This window comes from Equus przewalskii, chromosome 6 (genome assembly GCF_037783145.1).
Source record: "Equus przewalskii isolate Varuska chromosome 6, EquPr2, whole genome shotgun sequence".
NCBI classification, from domain to species: Eukaryota; Metazoa; Chordata; class Mammalia; order Perissodactyla; family Equidae; genus Equus; species Equus przewalskii.
Genome location: NC_091836.1, coordinates 72,807,442 through 72,830,961, shown reverse-complemented (window position 1 = coordinate 72,830,961; position 23,520 = coordinate 72,807,442). Strand labels below are relative to the sequence as shown.

The 23,520-nt window shown below is 36.0% G+C and overlaps 2 protein-coding genes across 2 annotated transcripts; both read left to right on the top strand.

The window, feature by feature from the left end:
• The first annotated feature begins 2,383 nt into the window (after positions 1-2,383).
• On the top strand, positions 2,384-3,328 carry LOC103553877 (olfactory receptor 51F1-like). The gene has a single exon (XM_008524622.2). The coding sequence runs from the start codon at positions 2,384-2,386 to the stop codon at positions 3,326-3,328; it is 945 nt and encodes a 314-aa protein (XP_008522844.2).
• A 5,486-nt stretch (positions 3,329-8,814) lies between these two features.
• On the top strand, positions 8,815-9,774 carry LOC103553221 (olfactory receptor 51F1-like). Its single transcript, XM_008523697.2, has one exon. The coding sequence runs from the start codon at positions 8,815-8,817 to the stop codon at positions 9,772-9,774; it is 960 nt and encodes a 319-aa protein (XP_008521919.2).
• The last annotated feature ends 13,746 nt before the right edge of the window (positions 9,775-23,520 follow it).

Here is a 23,520-nt window from a genome sequence, read left to right as displayed (position 1 = left end):
TGTTCGGGTGGTGAACATGATGTAATGTATACAGAATTTGAAATATGATGTACATCCAAAAAAAATAAAAATAAAAAACAAAAACAAGGAACATGAGGAACTTTCAGGGGTGATGGATATGTTCACTATCTTGATTGCGGTGTTGGTTTCACGGGTGTATATACATGTCAAAACTTAGCCAATTGTGCACTTCAAATATGTGTAGATTATATGCCAATTATATCTCAATAAAGCTGTTTTTTTTAAAAAAAAAAAAGACTATTTCAGCCTCAGAGTCTGAAAAATGCATACTCTCTGCTTGAACCACATCTCCATCCTCCTGCTCTTATTTATTCTCTATTTATCCTTCAGATTCAAGCACGAAAGTAGGTTTAAGTAAATTTAATGTATCTGTTTTTCTCATTATTAGGGCTCACTCACAGACCTGGACAGCACATAGTAAATATCCAGATAAATTATTAAATTAAAATAAATGTTTGTTTTATTAAACTAATTTAATTTATTTATTTATTAAACAAAATTTATTATTTTATTTAAAAAATAGCCACACATGAATGAGTTAATTAACCCACAAAATATAGCACATAGTAGCTGCTCAAAAATAACAGTTATCATTATTTCAGAAAATACCAAAAAATTCTGTTTGTTGACGACTTGCTTTCATGCTTTCTTTTGGTCTTTCCTCTTTCCTTTTTCCACTCCTTAACTGATTGAAAAAATATTTGCTAAGTGCTTTCTTCCTTCTGTTAAATGATTCTTTCTTTTAAGGCAGAATGAAAGGAATGAGATGCTAAATGAAGGACATTAGATAATACACGTAATGAATCCCTCCCTAGGGGGGCCTACGTTAGATACTCAGTTATGTTGCTTCCTTTCCTTTTGCCCCTGGCGGGTATAATCCACAGCAGGAAAGATCTGGTTAATGTCTGCGCAAGAATGCTACTTTAATTAGGTTTTCCTCAAGTGTATCAGGTGCCTGAGGAAATGTGTGCATTTTCTCTGTGATGAGTTGAGAGGTCCCACTGGGACCGGGGCTTCTGCTCTTGATAAGTCAATCACCTGGGAAAAGCTATTGAAATGGCACTTTGCTCCTATCAGACAAGGCTGAAGTTGTAGATTCTCCCACACTAAGTGTCTCAGGAAGAAGTTCCAGCAGCTCAGGAGTTTTCACTTCTTTCTCTCTCATAGGGTCCTGTGAAAACAAAGTAACTTCTTCCTCCAGTGAATAGCAGGTAAGCAATAGAAAGAAGAGAAGATGTGAGGGAGAAGCACCAGGGTCTCAGAGAAGGAGAGAAAGTGGGAGAAGAAATTTGAAAGAGGAAGAAATATCTCTTTCCTTTTCTAGGCTTTGTGCAGTAGTGACAAGGGAGATGGAAATGGAAGTGAGTGTTTGGGGGAAAAGAGTGCTGCAGCAACTCTCTAGAAGTTTAAAATAAAAATGAGTATTAAAACCTTCCCCTGAAACTCAGAATCATGAAAATTCTTATTGGCCTCATTGACGCTTGGATGGGGAGATATACCAAGGATAGCTACTGCTAAGGGCCAGGACTATGGCGAGGGGAATGCAAAATTGAGGGGGACATCAAAAAATTCAGTAATCGTGATAAATGATATTTTAATGGAATATTTTTTAAATCTAAATTATTTTTTTAAATTCATGATTAATAAAATATCGAAATTTTAAATAAATGTCAGTACCATGCCAAGCCATATTACAGCCTAAGGCAAAAAGGAAAAGTGCGCATCCCTAGTTTTGATGGTGGAAACTCATCAATAGCATTTTCTTAAATCTACTTTTTTGCTTATCTCATTTTCAATTTGCCACGTTGGAAATTTTCTCTTGACTAAGAATTCTAAATAATTTTCGATTAACATTAGCTGAAGTAAAATTAACATAAATTCTATTTCAGTATAAATAAAATATTTAAATTTAAAATAATGGTGTGAGATTTAATACAATTACTTTTAAAGTTTTCAAGTGTGTTAATTTTTATATTCATCCGATTGCTGAGTTTTTTAGCACCCCCCTTATACTTCATACCCACGGCAAATGGTTTTCTTGCCTCACCCAAGCTTCAGCTCTGCTGCTCATAGCATGTGATAAGCATGATATAGTAGGAAAAGCAAAAGCTTTGAGTCAGAAAGACTTGCCTTTTACTTTTGTTTAATGAATTAACTTAACTTAACCTGGCTGACCCTCTATTTACTTATCTGTAAAATGAAGGTGATAGAAAAGAGCTACCGCTCAAGTAACTGTAAGGATGACATGATGTGTAATAAATTAAACAACTACAAAAATGTCTCACAGAAAGTAGCTTTGTCTCAATGAAATATGTCATTGCAGGAACTTACTGAAGGGGAGTGCCATTTCATCCAGACCACCATGCTATCCACTGGTAACTCCACTCCCCAAACTTTCTTCTTGACTGGAGTTCCAGGGCTAGAAGCTTTTCACGTCTGGTTTTCCATCCCCTTTTGCTGCCTCTGTATGGTGGCCCTCCTGGGGAACAGCGCTATTCTGTATGTGGTGATCACAGACTCCAGTCTCCATGAGCCCATGTACTATTTTCTCTCCATGCTCTCCGCCACTGACATGGGCATCACTATTTCTTCTCTTCCCACGACACTGGGTGTCCTCTGGTTCAATGCCAGGATCATCAGCCTAGATGCTTGCATTGTGCAGATGTTCTTTCTGCATGGATTCACCCTCATGGAATCCTCTGTGCTTTTGGCCATGGCTTTCGATCGCTTTGTCGCTGTCTGCAACCCCCTAAGATATGCTATGATTCTGACCAACTCTAGAATCATCAAAGCTGGCATAGTGATTTTTGTACGAATGCTGGTCAACCTGATGCCCTTGCTCCTGCTCCTTAAGCGTTTGTCCTTCTGTGGTCCTAATGTGCTTTCTCACTCCTATTGTTACCACCCTGATGTAATTAAACGTTCTTGCACAAGTATCAAGGTCAATAGCATCTGTGGCTTAGTTGCTCTCATTCTGACATCGGGTGTAGATATTCCCTGCATTTTCTTCTCCTATGTGCTGATCATCAAGTCCATTCTCAGCATCACCTCCCCAGAGGAGAGGCAAAAGGCTTTTGGCACCTGCATCTCTCACATTGGTGCTGTTGCCCTCTTCTATATCCCCTGGGTCATCTTGGCTTTGGTACATCGTTTCGGTCACAATGCTCCTCCATATGTCCACACACTGATGTCAAATCTCCATTTCCTATTTCCCCCAGTGCTGAACCCCATCATATATAGTGTGAAGACCAAACAAATTCGTAAAGCTTTCCTCAAGCTGTTCCCAAGCACAGAGTACCCAGTCTGACTATGCAACGACTTGGATAGAGATAATCTTTCTTCCTTACTGTCTTCCTTCTTCCCTCAACATTTTACTGAGTAATATCAGGCTTTTTCTTAGTATTGGTAATACAAGGCCACATAAGAAATATCCCTGACCTCTCAAATAGTTTATATAGTCTAGTAGCAGGGACATAAAATTAAATATACAATAACAATAATGAATGAGAAGTATTATCACAGAAGTATATTCAAAAGGCTATACAGACACGGGAGGAAATATCTAAGTCATATTGGAGACTCAAAGGATTCTTAGAGGAGGTGACCACTTGGACCAAGAAAAATGTGTAACAAATAAAGATGGAAGGGCCAGGGACACAGCACCGTGAAGTCAATGAAATATGGATAGCTTAATACACCAAGGAACTGTGTGTGGTTAGTGTTGCTAGAGTAAGTGGTTTGTGTGCTAGGAGAAGTGGGAAGAGAGGTTATATGTGAGATTATAAAATAATCTTCATGTTAGAAAAGTTAAAGCATGGAAACTTTAATAAAAAAGAGAATAATCAACTGGAATTGGGAAGCTTTATTACATTCCCTTTTAGGTAATATCCATTGTGATCTGGACAAAAACATTCTCCCTTTATTCTTCTGATTTGAGGCAATCTTTAAGAAGTATTTTAGTCTTCTGTTGTGAGTTTGGACTACTTTGCAATGACCTTCACTCCCATTTGTCCTGGTTTATTCATAGGCGTTAGCTCTGGTATTATGATCTACTGCTACAGGACTTGAAAGTGATTCTAAGATTTCTAGTTTACACTCAGGTTCTTATGTCCTCAAGGACATATAATGAGGATAATAAGATTCCACGAGCTCAATGGAGAAGACAGAATTAGTAGAAAAATTCAGTGACCTCCTGTCTTTCCTAACAATATCCAGTTTCCAAATACCCTGCCCTTTCTCCTCTCACAAAAATCCTCTGAAATAAGACGAAAGATATATATAAAAGGAGGGTCAAAAGTTGGGAAAGAGTATGAAATACTTCACTGAAGGAAAAATATTTTTGTTCCTTATTTTGTATTTTGTAGAAAAGTTTATATCTTAAAATGATGTGTAGCTCATTGGGTTTAAGAATATAATAGCATTTCTGAACTTACTATAAACAGTATTAACTTTTCCTTTGCTAAATTTCCTTAGAAGCAGCAGTAAAATTGAACAAGCAATGGTAGATAAATGATAAGTTAGTAGAATTGTCATATTAAGTATGGACATATAAGTGTGTGTCTGATCACCCCCTAGTAGGTTCTATTATGCTTTCCTCCAATTTCACTCTCCACAAATAAAGTCTCATGATTTCATGTGTTTCTTTTCTGTCATAAAGTCTTTATAGGGTTCCTTTCCTCGCCATTTCTTCTCCAGAAAATGAAATATTTGAAGATACAGTTAAAACTGGGCTTAGAGAGAAGTTTTTAGTCTAAAATGCACACATGACGAAATACAAGAAAGGGTGAAAACAAGATATTTAAGTATCCATCTCCACAATTTAGAAAAAAAGAAAAGAAGGTGTTTAAAAAGCAGAATAAATGAAATAATAGATACTAGTGCAAAAACTTATTTTAAAAGCCATCATACAATAAATAAGATAAAAAGGCAAAAGTTAATTTATCAGAAAGACTAATCAACTTGACTGGCAAGAATGATGAATCATAATTGAGGAAAAGCATAAAAAATCTCGATAAGCAGTCATGACATGTCACACAGGGCAGAGGTAGATGTCATGCTGTATGTTAGTGCTTTTCTGCTCTATAGGAACCAGAGGCAGAGGAGAGGTCAAGAGCAACCGAAACACATTTCTTTAGCCTTTAAGTAGAAGTTACCTTTTGCTGCACAACAGATTACCATGGGGTCGTGGCTTAGAAGAACTCAAAATTATTATCTCACAGTTTCTGGAAATCAGAAATCTGGGTACAGTTTAGCTGAGTCTCTGAAAGGCTGTAATTAAGGTGCCCTCAGGGCCAGGGTTTCATCTGAGAATAGCTCAAATGCTACTATAAAAATAGCTCTGTCTGAGCCCCTGCTGGTCTCTTGGCCATCAGTCCTGGGGTGGGGAGTGAGATATGGGCATCCTCCCCTAATTTGTGAGCCAAGCTTCTCCTGGCCTTTGGACACAAGCAAAGGCTTCTGAGCTCTTGGGCAAAGGTGGGGGATACCAGAGAATTCTACCTTTCCCCAAGCCTGCCCATCTATTCCTCTCTTTTCCTTCCATCTTTGGGGCATGGGTGGCTGTGCCCTGCCCTGTCCCTGTCCTGGGGGAGCATATCCTGCCTAACTGGGGAAGGATATGCTTTCAAGATAACATGCTTGTTGGCAGGATTCAGTTAGTTCTTTGTGGCCTATTGGGTTTAGGGAATCAGTTTCTTTCTGGTTGTTGGCCAAAGGACACCACATTTAGTTGCTAACCGGTTGTTGGCTGGAGAAGGCCTTCAGATCTTTGCTATATGGGCCTGCACAACATGGCAGCCTGTTTCATCAAAACCAGATCCTATGTAACATAAGAACAGAAGTGATATGCTGTCACCTTTTCCATATTCTACTGGTTAGAAGCAAGTCACATGTCCTCTCCACACTCAAGAGCAAGGTATTATACAAGGGCTTGAGGACAAGGAGGCAGGGATAATCTGGTACTATTTTATCATTTCACAGTCTGTCCATCACAGAAGGAAACCCTAATTAGATTATAAGCTCCTTGAAGGGAACAGTTTTAATTCTTTCACACTGGCTCATAAAATTTTGCAACATAATTTGCTCACAGTTTATTCTTATTTTTGAAGTAGCAGTCCAGACACTTGATAGGGGTTCCGGGTAGGACTACAGTGCTTGAATTGAACCCCTCACACGTTCTGTCATTAAGAGGTCTCAAACAAGGAAGCAAAGGAATAACAGCCAATAAAAATTAGAACCAAATAGCTAAATGGGAAACAAATTACTGGCTTTATTGACATCTAGGCAAACTCAAGACTCTCTGCCAGTGCACGGCTTCTCCATAAAGGAGAAGCACAATGTTTGGGTGTGGGTCTTCTCCTTTCCTATGAATCTAAAACTGGTAGGTCTGTAAATCAATCTGCATCCATTACTGAATTGCCCACATTGATAAAGATGAGCAAGCTTCCCCAAGAGCCTGGGCTCTTGAAGTTATTACCACAGGAAAACAAGCACAAGAGCAAGAACACATGCACATGAGAACTCATCATTCACCCACAGTGACCCAGCCACTAGCAAAATGGGGCTGAATTAATATATCAGAAGCTGACCCATTTCTTGGGGAAAAGCTAATGTGTGGCTAAACAGAGACAGATTTGGGAGTGGACCTATCATCCTCCCTATGGATCAATGCGGTAGTGTAGGAACAGGGGCCTGGAGACTGGAGTACATATTTCATCTCTCCTCATTGTCACCACAATTATTCCAGTGATGTTTGGTTTGCTTTGCTATCTTCCCAGCACACTGATAATCCATAGACAATGGCATGTGTCTCTCTATTCCCTAGTGCCCAGAACGATGTCTAAACTTTTCGTTTATTTGGATGCTTTGGTTTATTTGCCTTGCATTTAATATCCCTGTGGCCCCTGCTCTCTTGAGTTAGTAGCTCAAACTCTTCTGAGATTACACAACATTGTCCTGGGATAGAGATGAAGAGAGAGGGATTTCAGTTTTTCTCTGTCTACAGCCCCAGGGAGATTCACATTTTACCAATGGCCCCACAGCTCAGTCCTACTTTTCTGTAAAGTCTGTGGCTCCAGAACTTTAACCTGGTCTCTCTCTGCTGGTGAAGACAGAGAAGGCTCCTCTTCCCACATGAAGCTGGTAAGAAGGTAGAGAAAGGTGTTCATTGTGTTGACTTTGTGCTTTGCTTGTTACCTATTCACAAATATTCATATGGGCTTACCAAAATGTCAGATAACATTAGGGTCCACTCTGTCCTCAGGGATCAGTATAACACACAGATATCTGATTCCTACTAGTTTATAGTTAAATATTTCAATGGCCTGCTCAGATTGAATAAAAACCCTGAGAACTGGAGTTTAAAAGGAACTATAGAAAAGCGGCAGAAAGGGAGTGGTTCTGTTATGCATATTATAGGGTATTTACTCTCAAGAAGTAAACTTTACCTGGTATATTAAAAAGCTTGATGGAAAAATATGGATATTATAATAACTAGTATTGCTTTTATTTGACAAGTCTTCTTAAAATTGATTTTAACAATATAAATATATAACTTTAAAATTATTTTTAAAATTTTAGTTGAATAAGATTTTATAACACTTATAACATTTCTGTGGGTATTGATTCTACTGTCTCTCCTATTACCTTCAACATCTACTGAAAATCCCTCTCTTATCCTCAGACCAGCACTGATCCCTTGATACCCCTTGAATAGCAGTAAATTTCCCCCTAATAATTCACCAGGAAAAAAGTAGGCCTTGGTTAAAAAGGAAGGAAATTCTGACATAGACTGTGACATGGAGGACACAGTGCTAAGTGAAATAAGCCAGTCCTAAAAATCAGGTGTTGCATGATTCCATTTATACAAGACATTTAGAGGAGTCACAATCATAGATAAGGTACAATGGTGATTGACAGAGCCAGAGGAAATTGAGAAATGGGGAGTTAGCATCTAATGGGTACAGAACTTCAGTTTTACAAGATGAAAAGACTTATGCAGATAGATGTTGGTGATGGTTGCACAAGATTATGAATTTATTTAATATCACTGAATTGTACACTTAAATGGTAAGATGGTAAATTTTATATTCAGTTTATTTGGCCACAATAAAAAAACAATGAAAAGAAAACCCAACAAGCAGGCACTCCTGATAATTCCCTTACATACCCCTCCACCAACATACCCATTTGTCACTTATCTCTAGTGTCAGTGGAAATGATGATCCTTATCTTTTTGAGGGCTAATTACTATCATGCTCTGTATTCAATCACCTAGTTCTGTCGTCAACAGTTTTCTCTTGTAAATCCACTTTCTGAGGTTGTTCACACGCTGACAGTTTAAAATGGCACTTATGCAATGATAACTTCTAAATGTATATCACTAGCAGAAATCTGTAGATTTTTGACTGAAAATTCAAAATTCACACCCACATGGACACTGCAGACCCAGAGATATATCTAGGTGCATTTATCGTAGTCATTTCATACACAACAAAATTGAATGCACTGATTGTTCTTAAATAATATTCTATTCATAGAATCTTGTGATCTAATGGAATTTGAATTCTGTCAATATGGAAAATAATTATTATTAAAATTATAAAGTTATATGGATATATTTATTTGAATTTAAGAGTAAAAATGTTTTATATATATATGTATGTACACTAACATATATAAGGAACTTAACCAGGACCTTAGATAACTTTCCTAACCATAAGCAATTTTATCTACATATTTTGGTGCAACAATGTAATTTATTATTTCTATAGGATGTCAACATTGTGAGGATAAATGCTGCCAATCCAGAACAACATGGAGATCCTAAGTAACTTGACGTCTAAATTTCCAGCCTTCTTTTTGACCAGTATTCCTGGCCTAGAGTCTGTCCATGCCTGGATCTCCATTCCTTTCTGTTGTCTGTATACCGTTGCCCTCTCTGGGAACAGCATGATCCTGTTTGTCATCATTACCCAGCAGAGTCTCCATGAGCCCATGTACTATTTCCTCTCCATGCTGTCAGCTGCTGACTTGGGCTTGACTGTTTCTACAATGTCAACAACATTAGGCATTCTCTGGTTTGATGCAAGAGAAATCAGTCTGGATACTTGCATTGTCCAGATGTTTTTTCTTCATGGATTTACCTTCATGGAGTCTGGGGTGGTGGTATCTATGGCTTTTGACCGTTATGTGGCAATCTGTGATCCTCTGAGGTACACTACCAGTCTCACTAATTCCAGAATCATTCAGATGGGCCTCTTAATGATTATACGCACTGTGGTATTGATAGTGCCACTACTCTTGCTCCTTAAGCCCCTGTATTTCTGTAAAATGAATACCCTTTCCCACTCCTACTGTTACCATCCAGATGTGATTAAATTAGCATGTTCTGATACTCGGGCCAACAGCATCTGGGGATTAATTAATCTCATCCTGACCACAGGAGTAGATACACCATGCATCATCCTGTCTTATATCTTGATCGTTCGCTCTGTCCTCCATATCGCCTCCCCTGAAGAACGACACAAGGTCTTTAGCACCTGTGTCTCCCACATTGGAGCTGTAACTATTTTCTATGTCCCCATGATGAGCCTGTCCTTGGTGCATCGCTATGGTCGAACAGCACCCAAAGTGGTCCATTCGATGATGGCCAATATATACCTGCATTTGCCCCCTGTCCTCAATCCCATCATCTACAGTGTAAAAACAAAACAGATTCGCAAGGCTGTATGCAGTCTTCTCCTTACAAAATAAACAGAGATGATTGTTTGAGAAAAACCTGTAAAAAATGACTTTCACTGTAGAAAAGCAACCCTGGTAGGTTACTGCCTATCTGATAGCTTTTCTCTTTTTTTTTCATTTATTCAACATATGTTTAGTAAGCACTTTTGTGTTTTCAGTCATAAAATATAAGTGTGATATACTCGTAAGGTTTTATAATCCGATAATGGTAATGTGAAAATAGTAATAATGTAATAATAAAAGTAATACTCATAGTAATTAACTAACATTTTAGTGATTGTTTATTTTACACTATGTTTTCTACTAACAGCTTTTAAGTCACTTTTCATTTATTCTTCAAAACATCTCGATGAAATATATAATATTTTTAATTGTATTATAGAGATGAAGAAATTGAGGCCTACAGACATTTAGGCCATGAAAAGCCAGACATCTGGGGCTGGCCTGGTGGCACAATGGTTAAGTTCACATGTTCCACTTTGGTGGCCCAGGGTTTGCTGGCTCGGATCCTGGGTGTGGACATGGTACTGCTTGGCAAGCTGTGCTGTGGTAGGCATCCCATATATAAAGGGAGGAAGATGGGCACAGATGTTAGCTCAGGGCCAGTCTTCCTCAGCAAAAAGAGGAGGATTGGCAGCAGATGTTAGCTCAGGGGTAATCTTCCTCAAAAAAAAAAAAAAAGCTAGACATCTAACATGGAACAGGGTTAGGATTTGAAACCATGTTTTCGGTATCTTATGTGCTATGCTCTTCACTAGTGTAGTCCACACTCTGCCAAAAGCATCTAGGAAAAATGTTTTAAGATCAAAAGTGTGAACTGGGTCCTCAATTCCGTATATCATGCCTTTAGAAAGATATGTTGTCCCTCTTAGAGGATACTTTAGCCTATTTTCTTCATTCATAATTAATAGTACAACGGGTAGAAATAGATTCATTGTGGCATATAAGCCATAGATCATTATCCAGTTCTGGACAGTCAATAGAACAGCTTCAAGGATTAGGGATACTTGCTAATTCTTTACGGGAAATAGGAACTGTGGAGAACTAGAAAGATCATGAAGTATTGTAGAATGTAAGGAAGTTTGGGGCCGAGGTTCTTAACCTTTTTCTGCACAATGGCCCCTTTGGAATCTAGTGAAATCCATGAGCCTTTCTCCACAAAAAAATCACATATAAACACATTCATATAATTTTCCATAAAATTTCAGATATTTCACAAATGCCATGAGGGACCTACTGTGGTTCTCTTAAGCAGTCAAAGAACCGAAAGGGGGCCGGGCCCATGGATGAACGGTTAAGTTCACGTGCTCTGCTCAGGTGGCCCAGGGTTTCACCAGTTTGGATCCTGGAAGCAGACATGGCATCGCTCATCAGGCCACGCTAAGGCAGCGTACCACACAGCACAACCAGAAGGACCTACAATTAGAATATGCAACTATGTACTGGTGGGAGGGGAGAAGAAGAAAACAAAAAAGAGGATTAGCAACAGATGCTAGCTCAGGTGCCAGTCTTTAACAACAACAACAAAAAGAACCAAGAAAATAATTCAGGATGCTCAGCCTGTAAACTGTTATATATAGCTAGACGTAAAATATTTCATTCCCGAAAAGAGATTATGGTAATTACATCAATTTAAGAGGCAAATCGAAGCTTAAAACTCAGTTGTATAAAACGGTAGAAAAATTCAGAAGAAAACAGAGATGGGAAACTGATGGGAGTCATATCAGTTTTATTGCTGTTGGAAAAGTAATAGATGGGAGCAAAGTTCCGTGTATACTACAAACACTGGGGTAGCAATGTGATGGAGCCAGCTCAAGCCAGCTTGTAAGAGGCCATACTGTGTATTTCTTCTCAACTCTGAGTTCAGTTATGTCATATTGGCAGCTTGAAATCAGTGTTAATGCCGTGGGAATTGAGAAACTTCAAAAGAGGATTTTTTTCTTTTTCAGAGATTCAGGTTACCAGCACACAAGTGACTGGGAACTTACCTTATATTTGGCTTTATAAGAAGCAATAGAAATTAAAAGATCAATTAAACATATTGTCCTGCACTCAAGAAGCTTAAAATCTAGTGTGTAAAGTAGCAACCTAGACAAAAAACTTACACAATAACATACTGTGTTGTGACTGTTCATAATACAAAGTTATGCTCCCTGTTTTTATTGCCATCTGAGTTGAAAATGTTTCCAGGGGTAAATAGAGGAGAAGTGTATTTTGGAAGCAACTTTCTGGAAGAATCTAAGGCGTATTGGGTCATCCTTTTCCTCTACATGGGAGAATACACTCCTGAGTTTTAAATTCATAAGTCCTATCTGGAAGTAGCATTGAAGAATATGAAAATACAAAACTTTTCTTTCTTTTCTATTGTTTTGTCTATCCATCAGATTTTTAAAAGTAAATTTAGATTATAACATTGATATTAGTTGCTTAAAGAACATCTTTTGCTTGAACAAGCCTATTTTAAAAGGAATTGATTTGTAGATTGACTTAGAAATTTGGCTGTATTTCCTGAATTTCGCATGTGGGGGGCTTTTGTTCTGATAATTCTACATGCCTGTTAGCTGCTCGAAGCTTCAGAAAGAGAAACATATAAGAATATTAAAGCTCATGGACTTTGACTTTGAGATGCTTAAAGGGCTGCATTACAAAATGTGCTCCTAGCTGAACAGAAAGCTAGGAGCTAAAGTAACCTTAGAAAAGACTAAATATCTTTGGAGAACTCTAGCTGGAACTGAGCAACAGAACAAGACTGGAAAGGAGAAATGTATTTGGAGACTTTTAAAAAATGCAAACAAAACTTGGCTAATTTTATTTAGCTTGAGTTGTATCGTTGGTCTACAAGACATCCAGGATGCTGCATATACATGTTACTTAGTATAATTTATTAAAGGAAATAGACTAGTGCTTGGTTTAGGATGTAGAGTGTGCTTGAGGTAAATGTATTAAATTAATGTTCTAATCAAATTCAGTAGCTCAAGAGGGTACCCTTAAAAGGATATGCACAGGAGAGTCTTGAGGATTTGAGTAGCTCATCCCATTGGTCATGTGTAGTAACAAAAAAGAGTGACGAGAAAGAAAAAACAGCTGTGTGCATGTGAAGGCATATCACTGTTTTTACTACGTTTTTCCATATACTATGTACATCCCAATTATTTCATTAATGTGCATCTGTTGTGTTCTCCTCCTTTTCTTTCTCTTCAATTGATTGGTCTAGTACACTGCCATCTGATCAACTTATGGAAAGAAAACGAATCAAAACGTTTCCTTTGGGATGGCTCTTATTGAAATCTCTCAGCCTTAAAGTAAAAGGCTTTCTTATTTACTTCATTACCCAGATTTCAAACCAGACTTCTATCCTCACCATTCTTCTCATGCAGCAGGTTAACATCAGATTGAGTCATGCTACTTCCCACTCTAAAATACCACATTCCTTCCCCTTTTGCTTTTAATCTACATTGTAGTCAAACTTCCACTTCTTTTATGAACAATTATTTTTTCTTTTTTTTGAGGAAGATTAGCCCTTGACCTAGCATCTGCCACCAATCTTCCCCTTTTTGCTGAGGAAGACTGGCTCTGAACTAACATCTGTGCCCATCTTCCTCTACTTTACACGTGGGATGCCTTCCACAGCAGGGCTTGATGAGCGGTGTGTAGGTCCGTGCCTGGGATCTGAACCAGCAAACCTCGGGCCACTGAAGCAAATCACGTGAACTTAATCACTATGCCACCAGGCCAGCCCCCACTATTTTACTGATAGAAGAAAATGAGTGAGGAAAGGGAGCACACTGGGATCGATAGGTTAACACAGAAGACTCACCCAAGGGTGTGTTCCATGAGAGGCTCAGAGGACACACTATTCAACAAGGCCATTAGGAATAAGCTGTGAAAATAATACCAGTAGCACTAAGAAGTTGAGAAGTGGCTCTCCTCTGTTGACCAGGAATGACAGTAGGAGATGCAGGCACAGAGCTAGTTTCAATCAGGTTCCTGTATACAGGCCCAGTGCATCGGGTTGCCTTTTTGTTTAAGGCTGTTATCAGAAAACAGAAAATATTGTTGCCAAAGAACTTCCCAACACCACTTTTATACCCACTCCTTATGCAACAGAGTGCATGAAGAACATTTGATTAAATGGTAGATGTTTCTAAAGCAAGGGTTTTATGATCCTGGGGAGTAAATGATTGAGTAAACAGAAGAATATTTTCAACTTGAAAGTTTCCCTTTTAGCAAAACTCCTCAAGGTAAAAGCACCAAGGATTATGAAATCCATGGTTATATGATTAATAAACAGTTACATAAAATTACAAAGCACAAACACATGTATTAGCACATCATCTTTCCTGCCGGGCAGCAAAGACAAATGCAGATATTTCAAAGCAAATATTAAGAAGTAATCAAGATAAAAAGCTTACTTTGTTAGGCATAGAAATAATAAAATATCTCTCCTTATAATTTAGATCCTTCATAAAATTTTTCTGTTTATTGTGTCAAAGAACTTCTTATTCTGACAGACTGTTTTACAAATTCTATTTAATGTTAACTGATAACAAATAGTGCTATACACTTAAACTTTTAAGAAAACTAATAAAAAGCTTATTCTGGGACAATTTATGAGATTTAATAAAATATGCGAAAACAACTACAAAATGTCTATAGTAACTTCAATATATGTGTCTGTACTCGTTGCCCTATGTTATGGTAGAGAGAAAAGAAATCCATTATTCAAAATAATTTTCACAATATTACATATTTATTTCTTCATTATTTATTTATTCAGGGAATATTATTGACCCCTATTATGTGTAAAAAATAAATAAAACATGCTCTGGAAGGACATGTACTCTCATGAATCATTTCTATCTCTTCCTACCAAAATAATCCAAATGCCCCAATCAGTACATCAAATTCAGCATGTCCCAAACCAAATTTATTTTCTTTCTTTAGAAACAATCTGATCCTTCTGTTGATGAGTCAACATTATTTCTGATAATGAAAGATGTAAAGTGATTAAAAGTTTTCCTTCTTTGAAAAAACTTGACCGAGTAATCCTCTAACCCCTGGCAACACGTCTTTGTTTTGAAATTTCTTTTACATAAAAACTAAAAATTTTGGATCTCCCTTTGTGATGCCACCCTTCTTTCAGCCAACCAAGCCTGATTTATGGATGTCACCTTTGGCCTTTCTACCTTCAACATTGAAACTGTTACCGTATAACGTAAATGGAACTTTGATGCCGCACTTAACGTGCTTTCTCACTTCCAACACCACTACTCTGTACCTTCAGAATCTCTCTTTGCTATAGGCACATTGCATCAGACGGTTCTACTTTCAGTCTCCCCTCATTGAAATACATCTTCTATGTAACTGTCAGATTAATCTTACAATAGAATCACGTTGCTTAAAAATATTTCAGTGGCTTCTCTTGCTGTCCAAATGGTAAACAAACTCCACCGGCCAAGGAAACACTAAATCCTAATCCTTTGTAGTTTTAAAATCAAATTTCAGAGATTATCTAGTTCATCATTCTACTCTCCAGATAAACAGACGGATAATTTTAGCCAAGATATCTTTTCTTTGAGCCACACACTTACTAGCAGAGCAAACTTTTCTGGTTTTCTGGTTGTATAACACAGTATTCGTGGAACTCCATTATTCTGCTTCTTTCAACAAGGGAAAGGCTTCAACTACTTGCCTGCTATCCTTGGTGAGTCTCTTTTCTCCTGTTTTTCCACTTTTCCAAAAGGTATAAAAATTATAAATATTAAAATATCTATGCTGTGAACATTGGAATGCAAATACCCCTTTGAGATCCTGATTTCAATTCCTTTAGATAAATACCCAGAAGTGAGATTGCTGGATCATCTGATAATTCTATTTTTACTTTTTTGAGGAACCTCCATACTGTTTTTTATAATGGTTGTACCAATTTAAATTCCCACCAACAATGTACCAGAGTTCTCTTTTCTCCTCATCCTTGCCCATATTTGTTAACTTTTGGTTTTTTTTAATAATAAGCATCCTAACAAGCGTGAGGTGATATCTCATTGTTGTTTTGAATTGTATTTCCGTGATGATTAGTGATAGTGAGCACTTTTTCATGTAGTTGTTGGTGTATAGCTAACAATACTCTATTGTATACTTAAAATTTGCTAAGAGGGTAGATATTATGTTAAGTGTTCTTGCCACAAAAAATAATAAGAATAAAAGGGATGGGGAGAAATTTAGGGAGATGATGAATATGTTTATGTCATTGATGGTCATGATGGTATCATGGTTGTACACTTACCCCAAATTCATCAAATTGTATACACTAAATAAATACAGATTTTTATGTCAATCATACCTCAATAAAGTAGTTTAAGAAGGAGATTTCCATGCAAGTTCTACTGAATCAACTCGCTAAAGTAACCAGCAATCCTTGTTCCCTCTGTGAAATATACCGACTGATGCTAGCAACCTGTTGGACTCTCACAGCTCATTCTCCAATTAGCAAGTCCACGTGGCCACCAATAGGTGAACTGTAGGATACTTGTTTTTTCTCAATTATCGAAATTACTATAATGGAAATTATATCCAATGAATTAAAGATAGGATTTGTAATAAGAAGATAATGTAGAATTGCAGTTTTCAAATACACATTAGAAGGCTCAAACTCTCCATCTAATGATGTGATGTATACGTCACACGTATAAGTTTTAGTTTGAAATTGAAAGTTAATTTTAGGTTAAAATTATTTTTATGACTCTTATATTTAACCAATTTCATTAGCTAATTAAACTAACCATCAACTAAATAGAGTTGAACAGAATGACTTCTATTTTGCTTGTTTATATGATTCTCTTTTCTGGACTGTGAAATAGATCTACAAAAGAGAGGGATAAATTACTTTGATAAACACTATTGACCACTGATTTTGTGTCAAGCACTGTATTCATTAGTACCTGTCAGCTAAGTAAAAAATGTTTGTGTTTGCCTAAACAACCAAGACTAAATAAGATAAAGTACCTGAAATTACTTGGAAAATATTAATTACTATACAGATGCTAATTAATATAATCTTAATTAATATAATTTCTTTTCTGGAAGTTGCTTCCACTTGAGTTGCCATGCTGCCAAATCTACCTTCTTCTGTTGAAAGGATCATCCTCATGGAGTCCCTTGACTATGTAATTTTATTTTACTGCTTGCTTTTGAATTTTAGGAACACATTTGCTCTTTTTAACCAACATTTAACGCATACATCCTATGTACCTGATACTATGCTATTACCTGGAGATACTTTCAAAGCATCTGTTATTCCACTTAGTTGTACACAAAAATCTACGTAATAGATTATCTGCAAGAAACCATGGCAAAATAAAAAGCAAGAGGAAATACTGGATCCCCATCTTAAATGTTGTATGCAAGTTCAAAGTAATGATTCAAATTCATTTTTAATTAAAACATGTAAACACAGAATTACTGTGTGAATATGTCTATTATTCATTGTTTGGTTCATTCCACTTGTCTTAGCATATGTTTTTGCTGATGCCACCCAACTAACCCCCGGGGGAGAGAAGTGAGGCAAAACAGAATGGCACAGAAATCCCCCAAGGGTGTGTTTATCCCAGTTGGGTAAATGACTACGCCATCAAGTTTCCTTACGAAATTTTCCATTCATAGAGGTAAACCGGTGGCCTGCAAATACCCAATCTAAATAAGGGTGAGAGAAAGTTCTCCTCCTTGTCTAAAGGCCAAGTCAAGCAGCTGCTCTCAGATCAGAAAGTCCTTGGCTGTCTGTATAATAAAATGTGTCAGATGACTTTAAGCTTCATAATGAATAATTTAGTTTAAACACAAGGAAGAATGTCTTGAAAGTGAACTTAAAGACAATAACCTACCTGGTCTTCTGGCATTGCTCTTTCAACATCTCTATTTGTATCCCTTCTAATTCTCCACATCTGGAAAGGTAAGACCCTCCCCAATTATCCCAGGCCCCTGATCTCTACACTCTCCCAGCTCCTGATATATTTAGGATTCCCCATTGTTTTGATCTCTTCTATGGGCCTGATGCCTATTTAGAAATTCCACATCCAATATAGACATTTTGTTTTCATCTGTTGCTAATCTCAACAAAAACTGCTTCTTGCATGTATATATTCCCTGACTCATATAATAACCAAATCCCAAAATACAATCACTGGTCATCCTCACTATTGTTTAACTTACATTTCTCTTTGGGTTACACTTGCTGCAGCACATTTATTCCATTCAGCCTCATAAGTCTGCTGCAATTGATTTATTTCTTTTTAATTTTGTCTGAGCACCAGAAGCAGGGTGGCACAGTGAAATGACCACACCTTTGGAGTCAGACAGACCTGAATTCACACCCTGGCTCCATTTTATCAATCAATGGGAATGTTCACTAAGTTCTTCACGCTGAACCTACGCCATCTCACCTGAAAACTGGGGATGTTAGTCATAGCCTATTAATGGTACCGTTAGATTAAAGTAACATATGTAGAGATATGTAGCAAAGATTCTGGATCAATATTTATTTCCCTTCTGTCTAAGAATATTAAAACTTTGCTGTCATCTACCTTCCAACCTTTCACCTAGTTCATATTTCAGTCCCAGCCCCAAACACTGGGACTGCAGTGCCTCAGGTCAGCACACTCATGGGGGACAGTCACTGCTTTGCCTCCATGTAGGTGGTTAACTTTGTGACATTCTTCCTAAATTCAGAAAAATATAATAAAGGACCTTCTCAAATCCTTCTCTATGAATGCATAAATCAATTATAAATTAATGAAATTAATTGAATCCATGACCTTTTTAATCATAGGAACAGCATTTTGTCATTCTAGGAGATTGTATAGGTATTCACTGTTTTAATAAACCATCATGTGATGGCAACTGATTTTCCTCTGCAGCAGGATAGGACTCTTGACATTTATTTATATGAGATGACTAATAATGTAGAAAATTGGACTTCATATTCTTCATCATAAAAGAATAGAAGTGTTTGACCCTTTTCTTGATTACTCATACATTTTAGAAACTAGAAAAGGATAAAGCTCTTGTCCTCTTTTCTTAAAATCTTGAGACACATATTCCAACTCATGTCCAATTACACACCCATGTATTACATTGGTAGAAATTAAGAGTTGACATAGCGTGAGATTGACTGGGAGGCAGAGGTCACAACATAGATATCAGTCCCAAACTGTCCGGTCCTGCCTGATACCAAGCACATGCTAGTCCACTTGTTCCTGAACTCTCCTCCTTTTTCCTCTCTAGAAAGCACAGCGATTCTGAGAAACAAACTATGAGCAGACCAGTGATGGTGTGCATGTGATTTTGTCAGAATCAAAATTTTATTATTTTTTAGAGATGCGAGAGAGCTCCTTGGATTAGAGGAAGAAACAATGCGTTGGAAAATGTCAAAATAGTGGAAAACATAGATGTTTATCTCTCAGTAACCACAGGATACAGTAATCTGCCTTATGCTTTTTTAGTTCAATAATGAAAGAGGCCAATTTCTAAACTGAAGGAATTTACCACAATGGTTTATATATACATTAATCTGTCTATAAACATTATTTATTACCTTGAAAATAAAACATTATTTTGAGGGTTAAATGCACAAAGTAGACACTTAGTTTTTAACTATTGAAAGAATTAATAAACATATGACTGAAGGAATGATTGATTTATATATGCACATGAAATGCACAGTAACCCTAGGGGTTGTTGTTATCACTACTGATGATTTGGGAGAAATTAAATTGTTAATTCAAAGGAAAATAAGTCTTAAGTGTTTGATAAATAATGACAAATGGACCTTTTACCCACTCGCTCTTCACCACATGAGAGTGGTGTTCTCCTGTAGCCCAGCAATCCTTACTAACCTTTGTCAACTAATTGATTAAAAAGAATCATTTTAATTAGTATTCCTTTGGCTGATGGTGAAATTGAATATTTTTCCTGTATTTCTGGAGTTCTTCTTTAGGAATTTTAATGCCTTTTGCTCATTTTTTCATATTATCAGGGTTTTTTTGCAGTCCTACAGTAAGCACATTTTCCAACGGAATATTTTATACGGTTCAAATATTTTCCCCAATTTGTGATAACTCTTTAATTCTGCTGAAGATGTTTTTGCATAAAACAATTCTTTGTATTTTAACAAACCAAATATATCAATCTTTACCTCTATGGTTTATATCTTTGATGTCATGATTAGAAAATTCTCACTCAAGGATTATATAATTATTACCTGCATTTTGTTCTAAAATGTATGTGATTTAATCATATTTAACCATCAGGAATTCGTTTAAATATATATCATGGTGTATTCTTTATTATATTTTTTTCAAATGGATAGTCAGTTTGCTCAACTCCTTGTATTCAGTAACTCACTCTATTACTAATGGTTTAAGAATCTTCCTTTAAACTTAAGCAAATGTTTACCTAGGCCTCTTCCTGTGCTTTTAATTTGTCCCAGGGTTGTATTTGTTTCCAAAAAGGTACTAAATTATCTTAATTATATCAGTATATAATATAATATTTGAGGTTCAATTCTCTGTATTATCGATCCTTTTAGTAATCATAGCAAAATTTTTCTACACTGGTAAATGTCTCTGTCGATCCTTTCATATGGTCAATTCCTATTATTGGCTTTGTTTCTTGCAACTTGAAGTCAATTCTCAACCAGGAAACATTGCAATACTTCACATTTTATTTTAAAGAAAAATATTTGGTGGGTATATTTTCTGAGCTTTTGTATGTCTCTTTCTTTTTCTGATAAAACAAACTGGGCTGGTTATCAGATTTTGCCAAAAATTCTACTGAAGTAAATCTATTGCTTTCTGAGCCTCAATATTTCTTGAAAGAAATTTAAATCTAGTCTTATTTTTAAGTTTTTGAACTTTTGCTCATATCATAAAAAATATACTACAAAGTGTCTACTTTGTGCCTTTACTTAATGTTATAAATATTATACAATTCAAAGATTTTTAGTAAATTTCTAGACATGCAATCATCACCACAATTCAGCTTTAAAACATTTCTTTATCACCCCAAAAAGTTACCTCCTGCTGTTTTGCCACTCCTACCGCTAGACAGAGGCAAACCTTGCTATCTTTAAAAACTGTCTTTTTTGGATATTTCATAAAAGTGCGTCACACAAAAGTAGTGTTTTACTTCTGCTTTCTTTCAATTAGCATAACGTCTTTGAGGTACACCCATATTGTAGCATGTAACAGTATTTTTTTCTTTTTATTGATGAATAGTACTCCATTGTATTGGTATTTTGCATTTTGCTCACCAATTAACCAGTTGATAGACATTTGAGTTGCTTCCGATTAGGGGCTATTATGAATAAAGCACCTACGAACATTTGTGTACAAGTTTTGCATATACATAGGCTTTCCTTTCTCTTTGGTAGACTCCTAGGAGTAGAATTTCTAGGTCACATGGTAAATTTATTTTTAACTTTTTAAGGAACTGCCAATCTGGTTTTTAAAGTGGCTGTACCATTTTACATTTCCACCAGCAATCTATGATATTTCCAGTTTCTCCATATGCTTGCCAAGACTTTCTATTACCTTTCTTTTTAATTATAGCCATTCTAGTGGGTGGGTAGCAATATCACAATGTATTTTGAATTTTTATTTTCCTAATGACCCGTGATGTTGATCATCTTTTTCTGTGCTTATTAACCATGTATATGTCTTCTTTGGTGAAATATCTGTTCAAATTTTTGGTCCATTTTTAATTGGATCATTCCATATATTATTGAGTTGTTAGAGCATTTATATATATATAAATTCATATATATATATATTCTGGATAAAAGATTCTCATGTAAATATTTTCTCCCAGTCTGTGGTCTGTCTTCATTTTCTTAAGGGGAATTTTGAATTGCATTTTTTCTTTTTTTGGCAGAAGTCTGACAGTGATCAGTTTTTTTAATGGATCATAGCTTTGTTTTGGTATCTAAGAACGCTTTTCTTAACCCATGGCCACAAAATTTTCCCCTATATTTTCTCCTAGAAGTTTCAGATGTTAAGTTCTTACCTTTAGGTCTATGATCTATTTGAAGCTAATTTTGAGGACAGCGTGTGGTAAAGTCTAAGGTTTCTTTTTGTTTTGGGGGGATGATTTTGTATAGGGATATCGAATTGTTCTAGCATCATTTGTTGAAAAGTCTGTCATTTCCCTCATTTAATTGTCTTGGCACCTTTGTTAAAACCAATTGGCCGTGATGTAAGGGTTTAAATCTAGACTCTCAGTTTTATTCTGTTGATCTATATGATGAACTTTGTGTCATGTGTCTCGATTACATTGACTTAATATTAAGTCTTGAAATCTGGTAGTATAAGTACTCCAACTTAGTTTTTTTTTTAAATTATTTTTTCACTATAATCTTCTGAATTTCCAAAAAATTTTAGGATCAGTGTTAATTTCTACAAAAAAAAATTAGCCTGCTGATACTACATTGAATTTACGGATCCATTAGGGATCCATAAACTTCTTAAGAATATTGAGTCTTCTAATCCATGAGCATATGATGTCTCTATTAATTTACGTATTTTAAAATTTCTCTCAGCAATGTTTTCTAGTCTTCCATATACAATTCTTGCTCATTTTTGTAATTTTTTACATATTTCATTCTTTTTTCTGTACATTGAATACAATATTTTTAAAAGTGTGTTTTATTTTATTTGTAAAACCAGTTTGATTATAATTTCTTTATAGGAATCCTATTTTTCTCTGCCTGAAAACTTGTAGTTTTTTTAATTGTATAAGTCAAATATTTTATATATATTCCATCTTCACTGATTTTACGAGGAATACAATGAGTGCTTTCAATCTCCAAACACTGCATTTGGAACAGTCATTTTTCTTTCAGTTGTTTTGGTTTATTTTATCTGGGACATTAATTTTCGTTATTTTGAATTTTCCCTTTTTGCCTTTCTTAAATATCATTTTCTCTTCACAATTTTTCCCTATGCCTTATGGAAGAATTTTTCAAATATATTCTCAAAATTGAATTGCTTTAAATTATTTTACCTCAATTCTGCTTTTGATTATATCTAACATTTGCTTTAATTCTCTTATGTTTCTAGTATCTCATTATTTTGGCCTTTCTTTCTGATGGTTTCTCTTTTTCTCATAATGTTATATGATGCTATTACCTGAATTACCTTAGGATATTTTATTCTTAGTTCTATAGAGGTTTAACATCTATTATGATAACAACTGAACCCTTATGATATGAGAAGCAATGTGTTATTTCATTTCCAGACATTGTTATATATTCATATATGCTAATACTCTGAATTTTCCAGATGTTGCTCCCTTTTTCCTTTTATGCCATATTTTAAAGATTTCATGCTAATATTTTTTTCCTTTATACACTCCCTACTGTAAAGCAAGATCTTTTCACACTTATTCTTTCAATAAACTATGTGTGTGGCTTGCTAATGGCTGCTGCCTCATCAAGCATGATTATATGGAGTGCAGTTTCTGATCCACCAACAATGAATGTGTCTTTGCCACTTGGAAATATTACAGAAAATTAAAACCTAAATTCGCAAAATATGCTGTTGCCAGATTTTATTCTGATTCTTCTGCTGAAAAGAAAATGTACTTTGGTGAATATTCATTTCAAAATCGAATGTGTCTTTACTAATGCCACCCCTCATGCCATTATCTTTGGCTGAGTCTCTCACAATGAGAAATCTGGTGCAAGGAAAATGTCCTGGGTCACCTTAT

Bases quoted from the DNA above. Each gene is read 5' to 3' on its own strand.
- LOC103553877 (XM_008524622.2), top strand. From the start codon at position 2,384: ATGCTATCCACTGGTAACTCCACTCCCCAAACTTTCTTCTTGACTGGA.
- LOC103553221 (XM_008523697.2), top strand. From the start codon at position 8,815: ATGCTGCCAATCCAGAACAACATGGAGATCCTAAGTAACTTGACGTCT.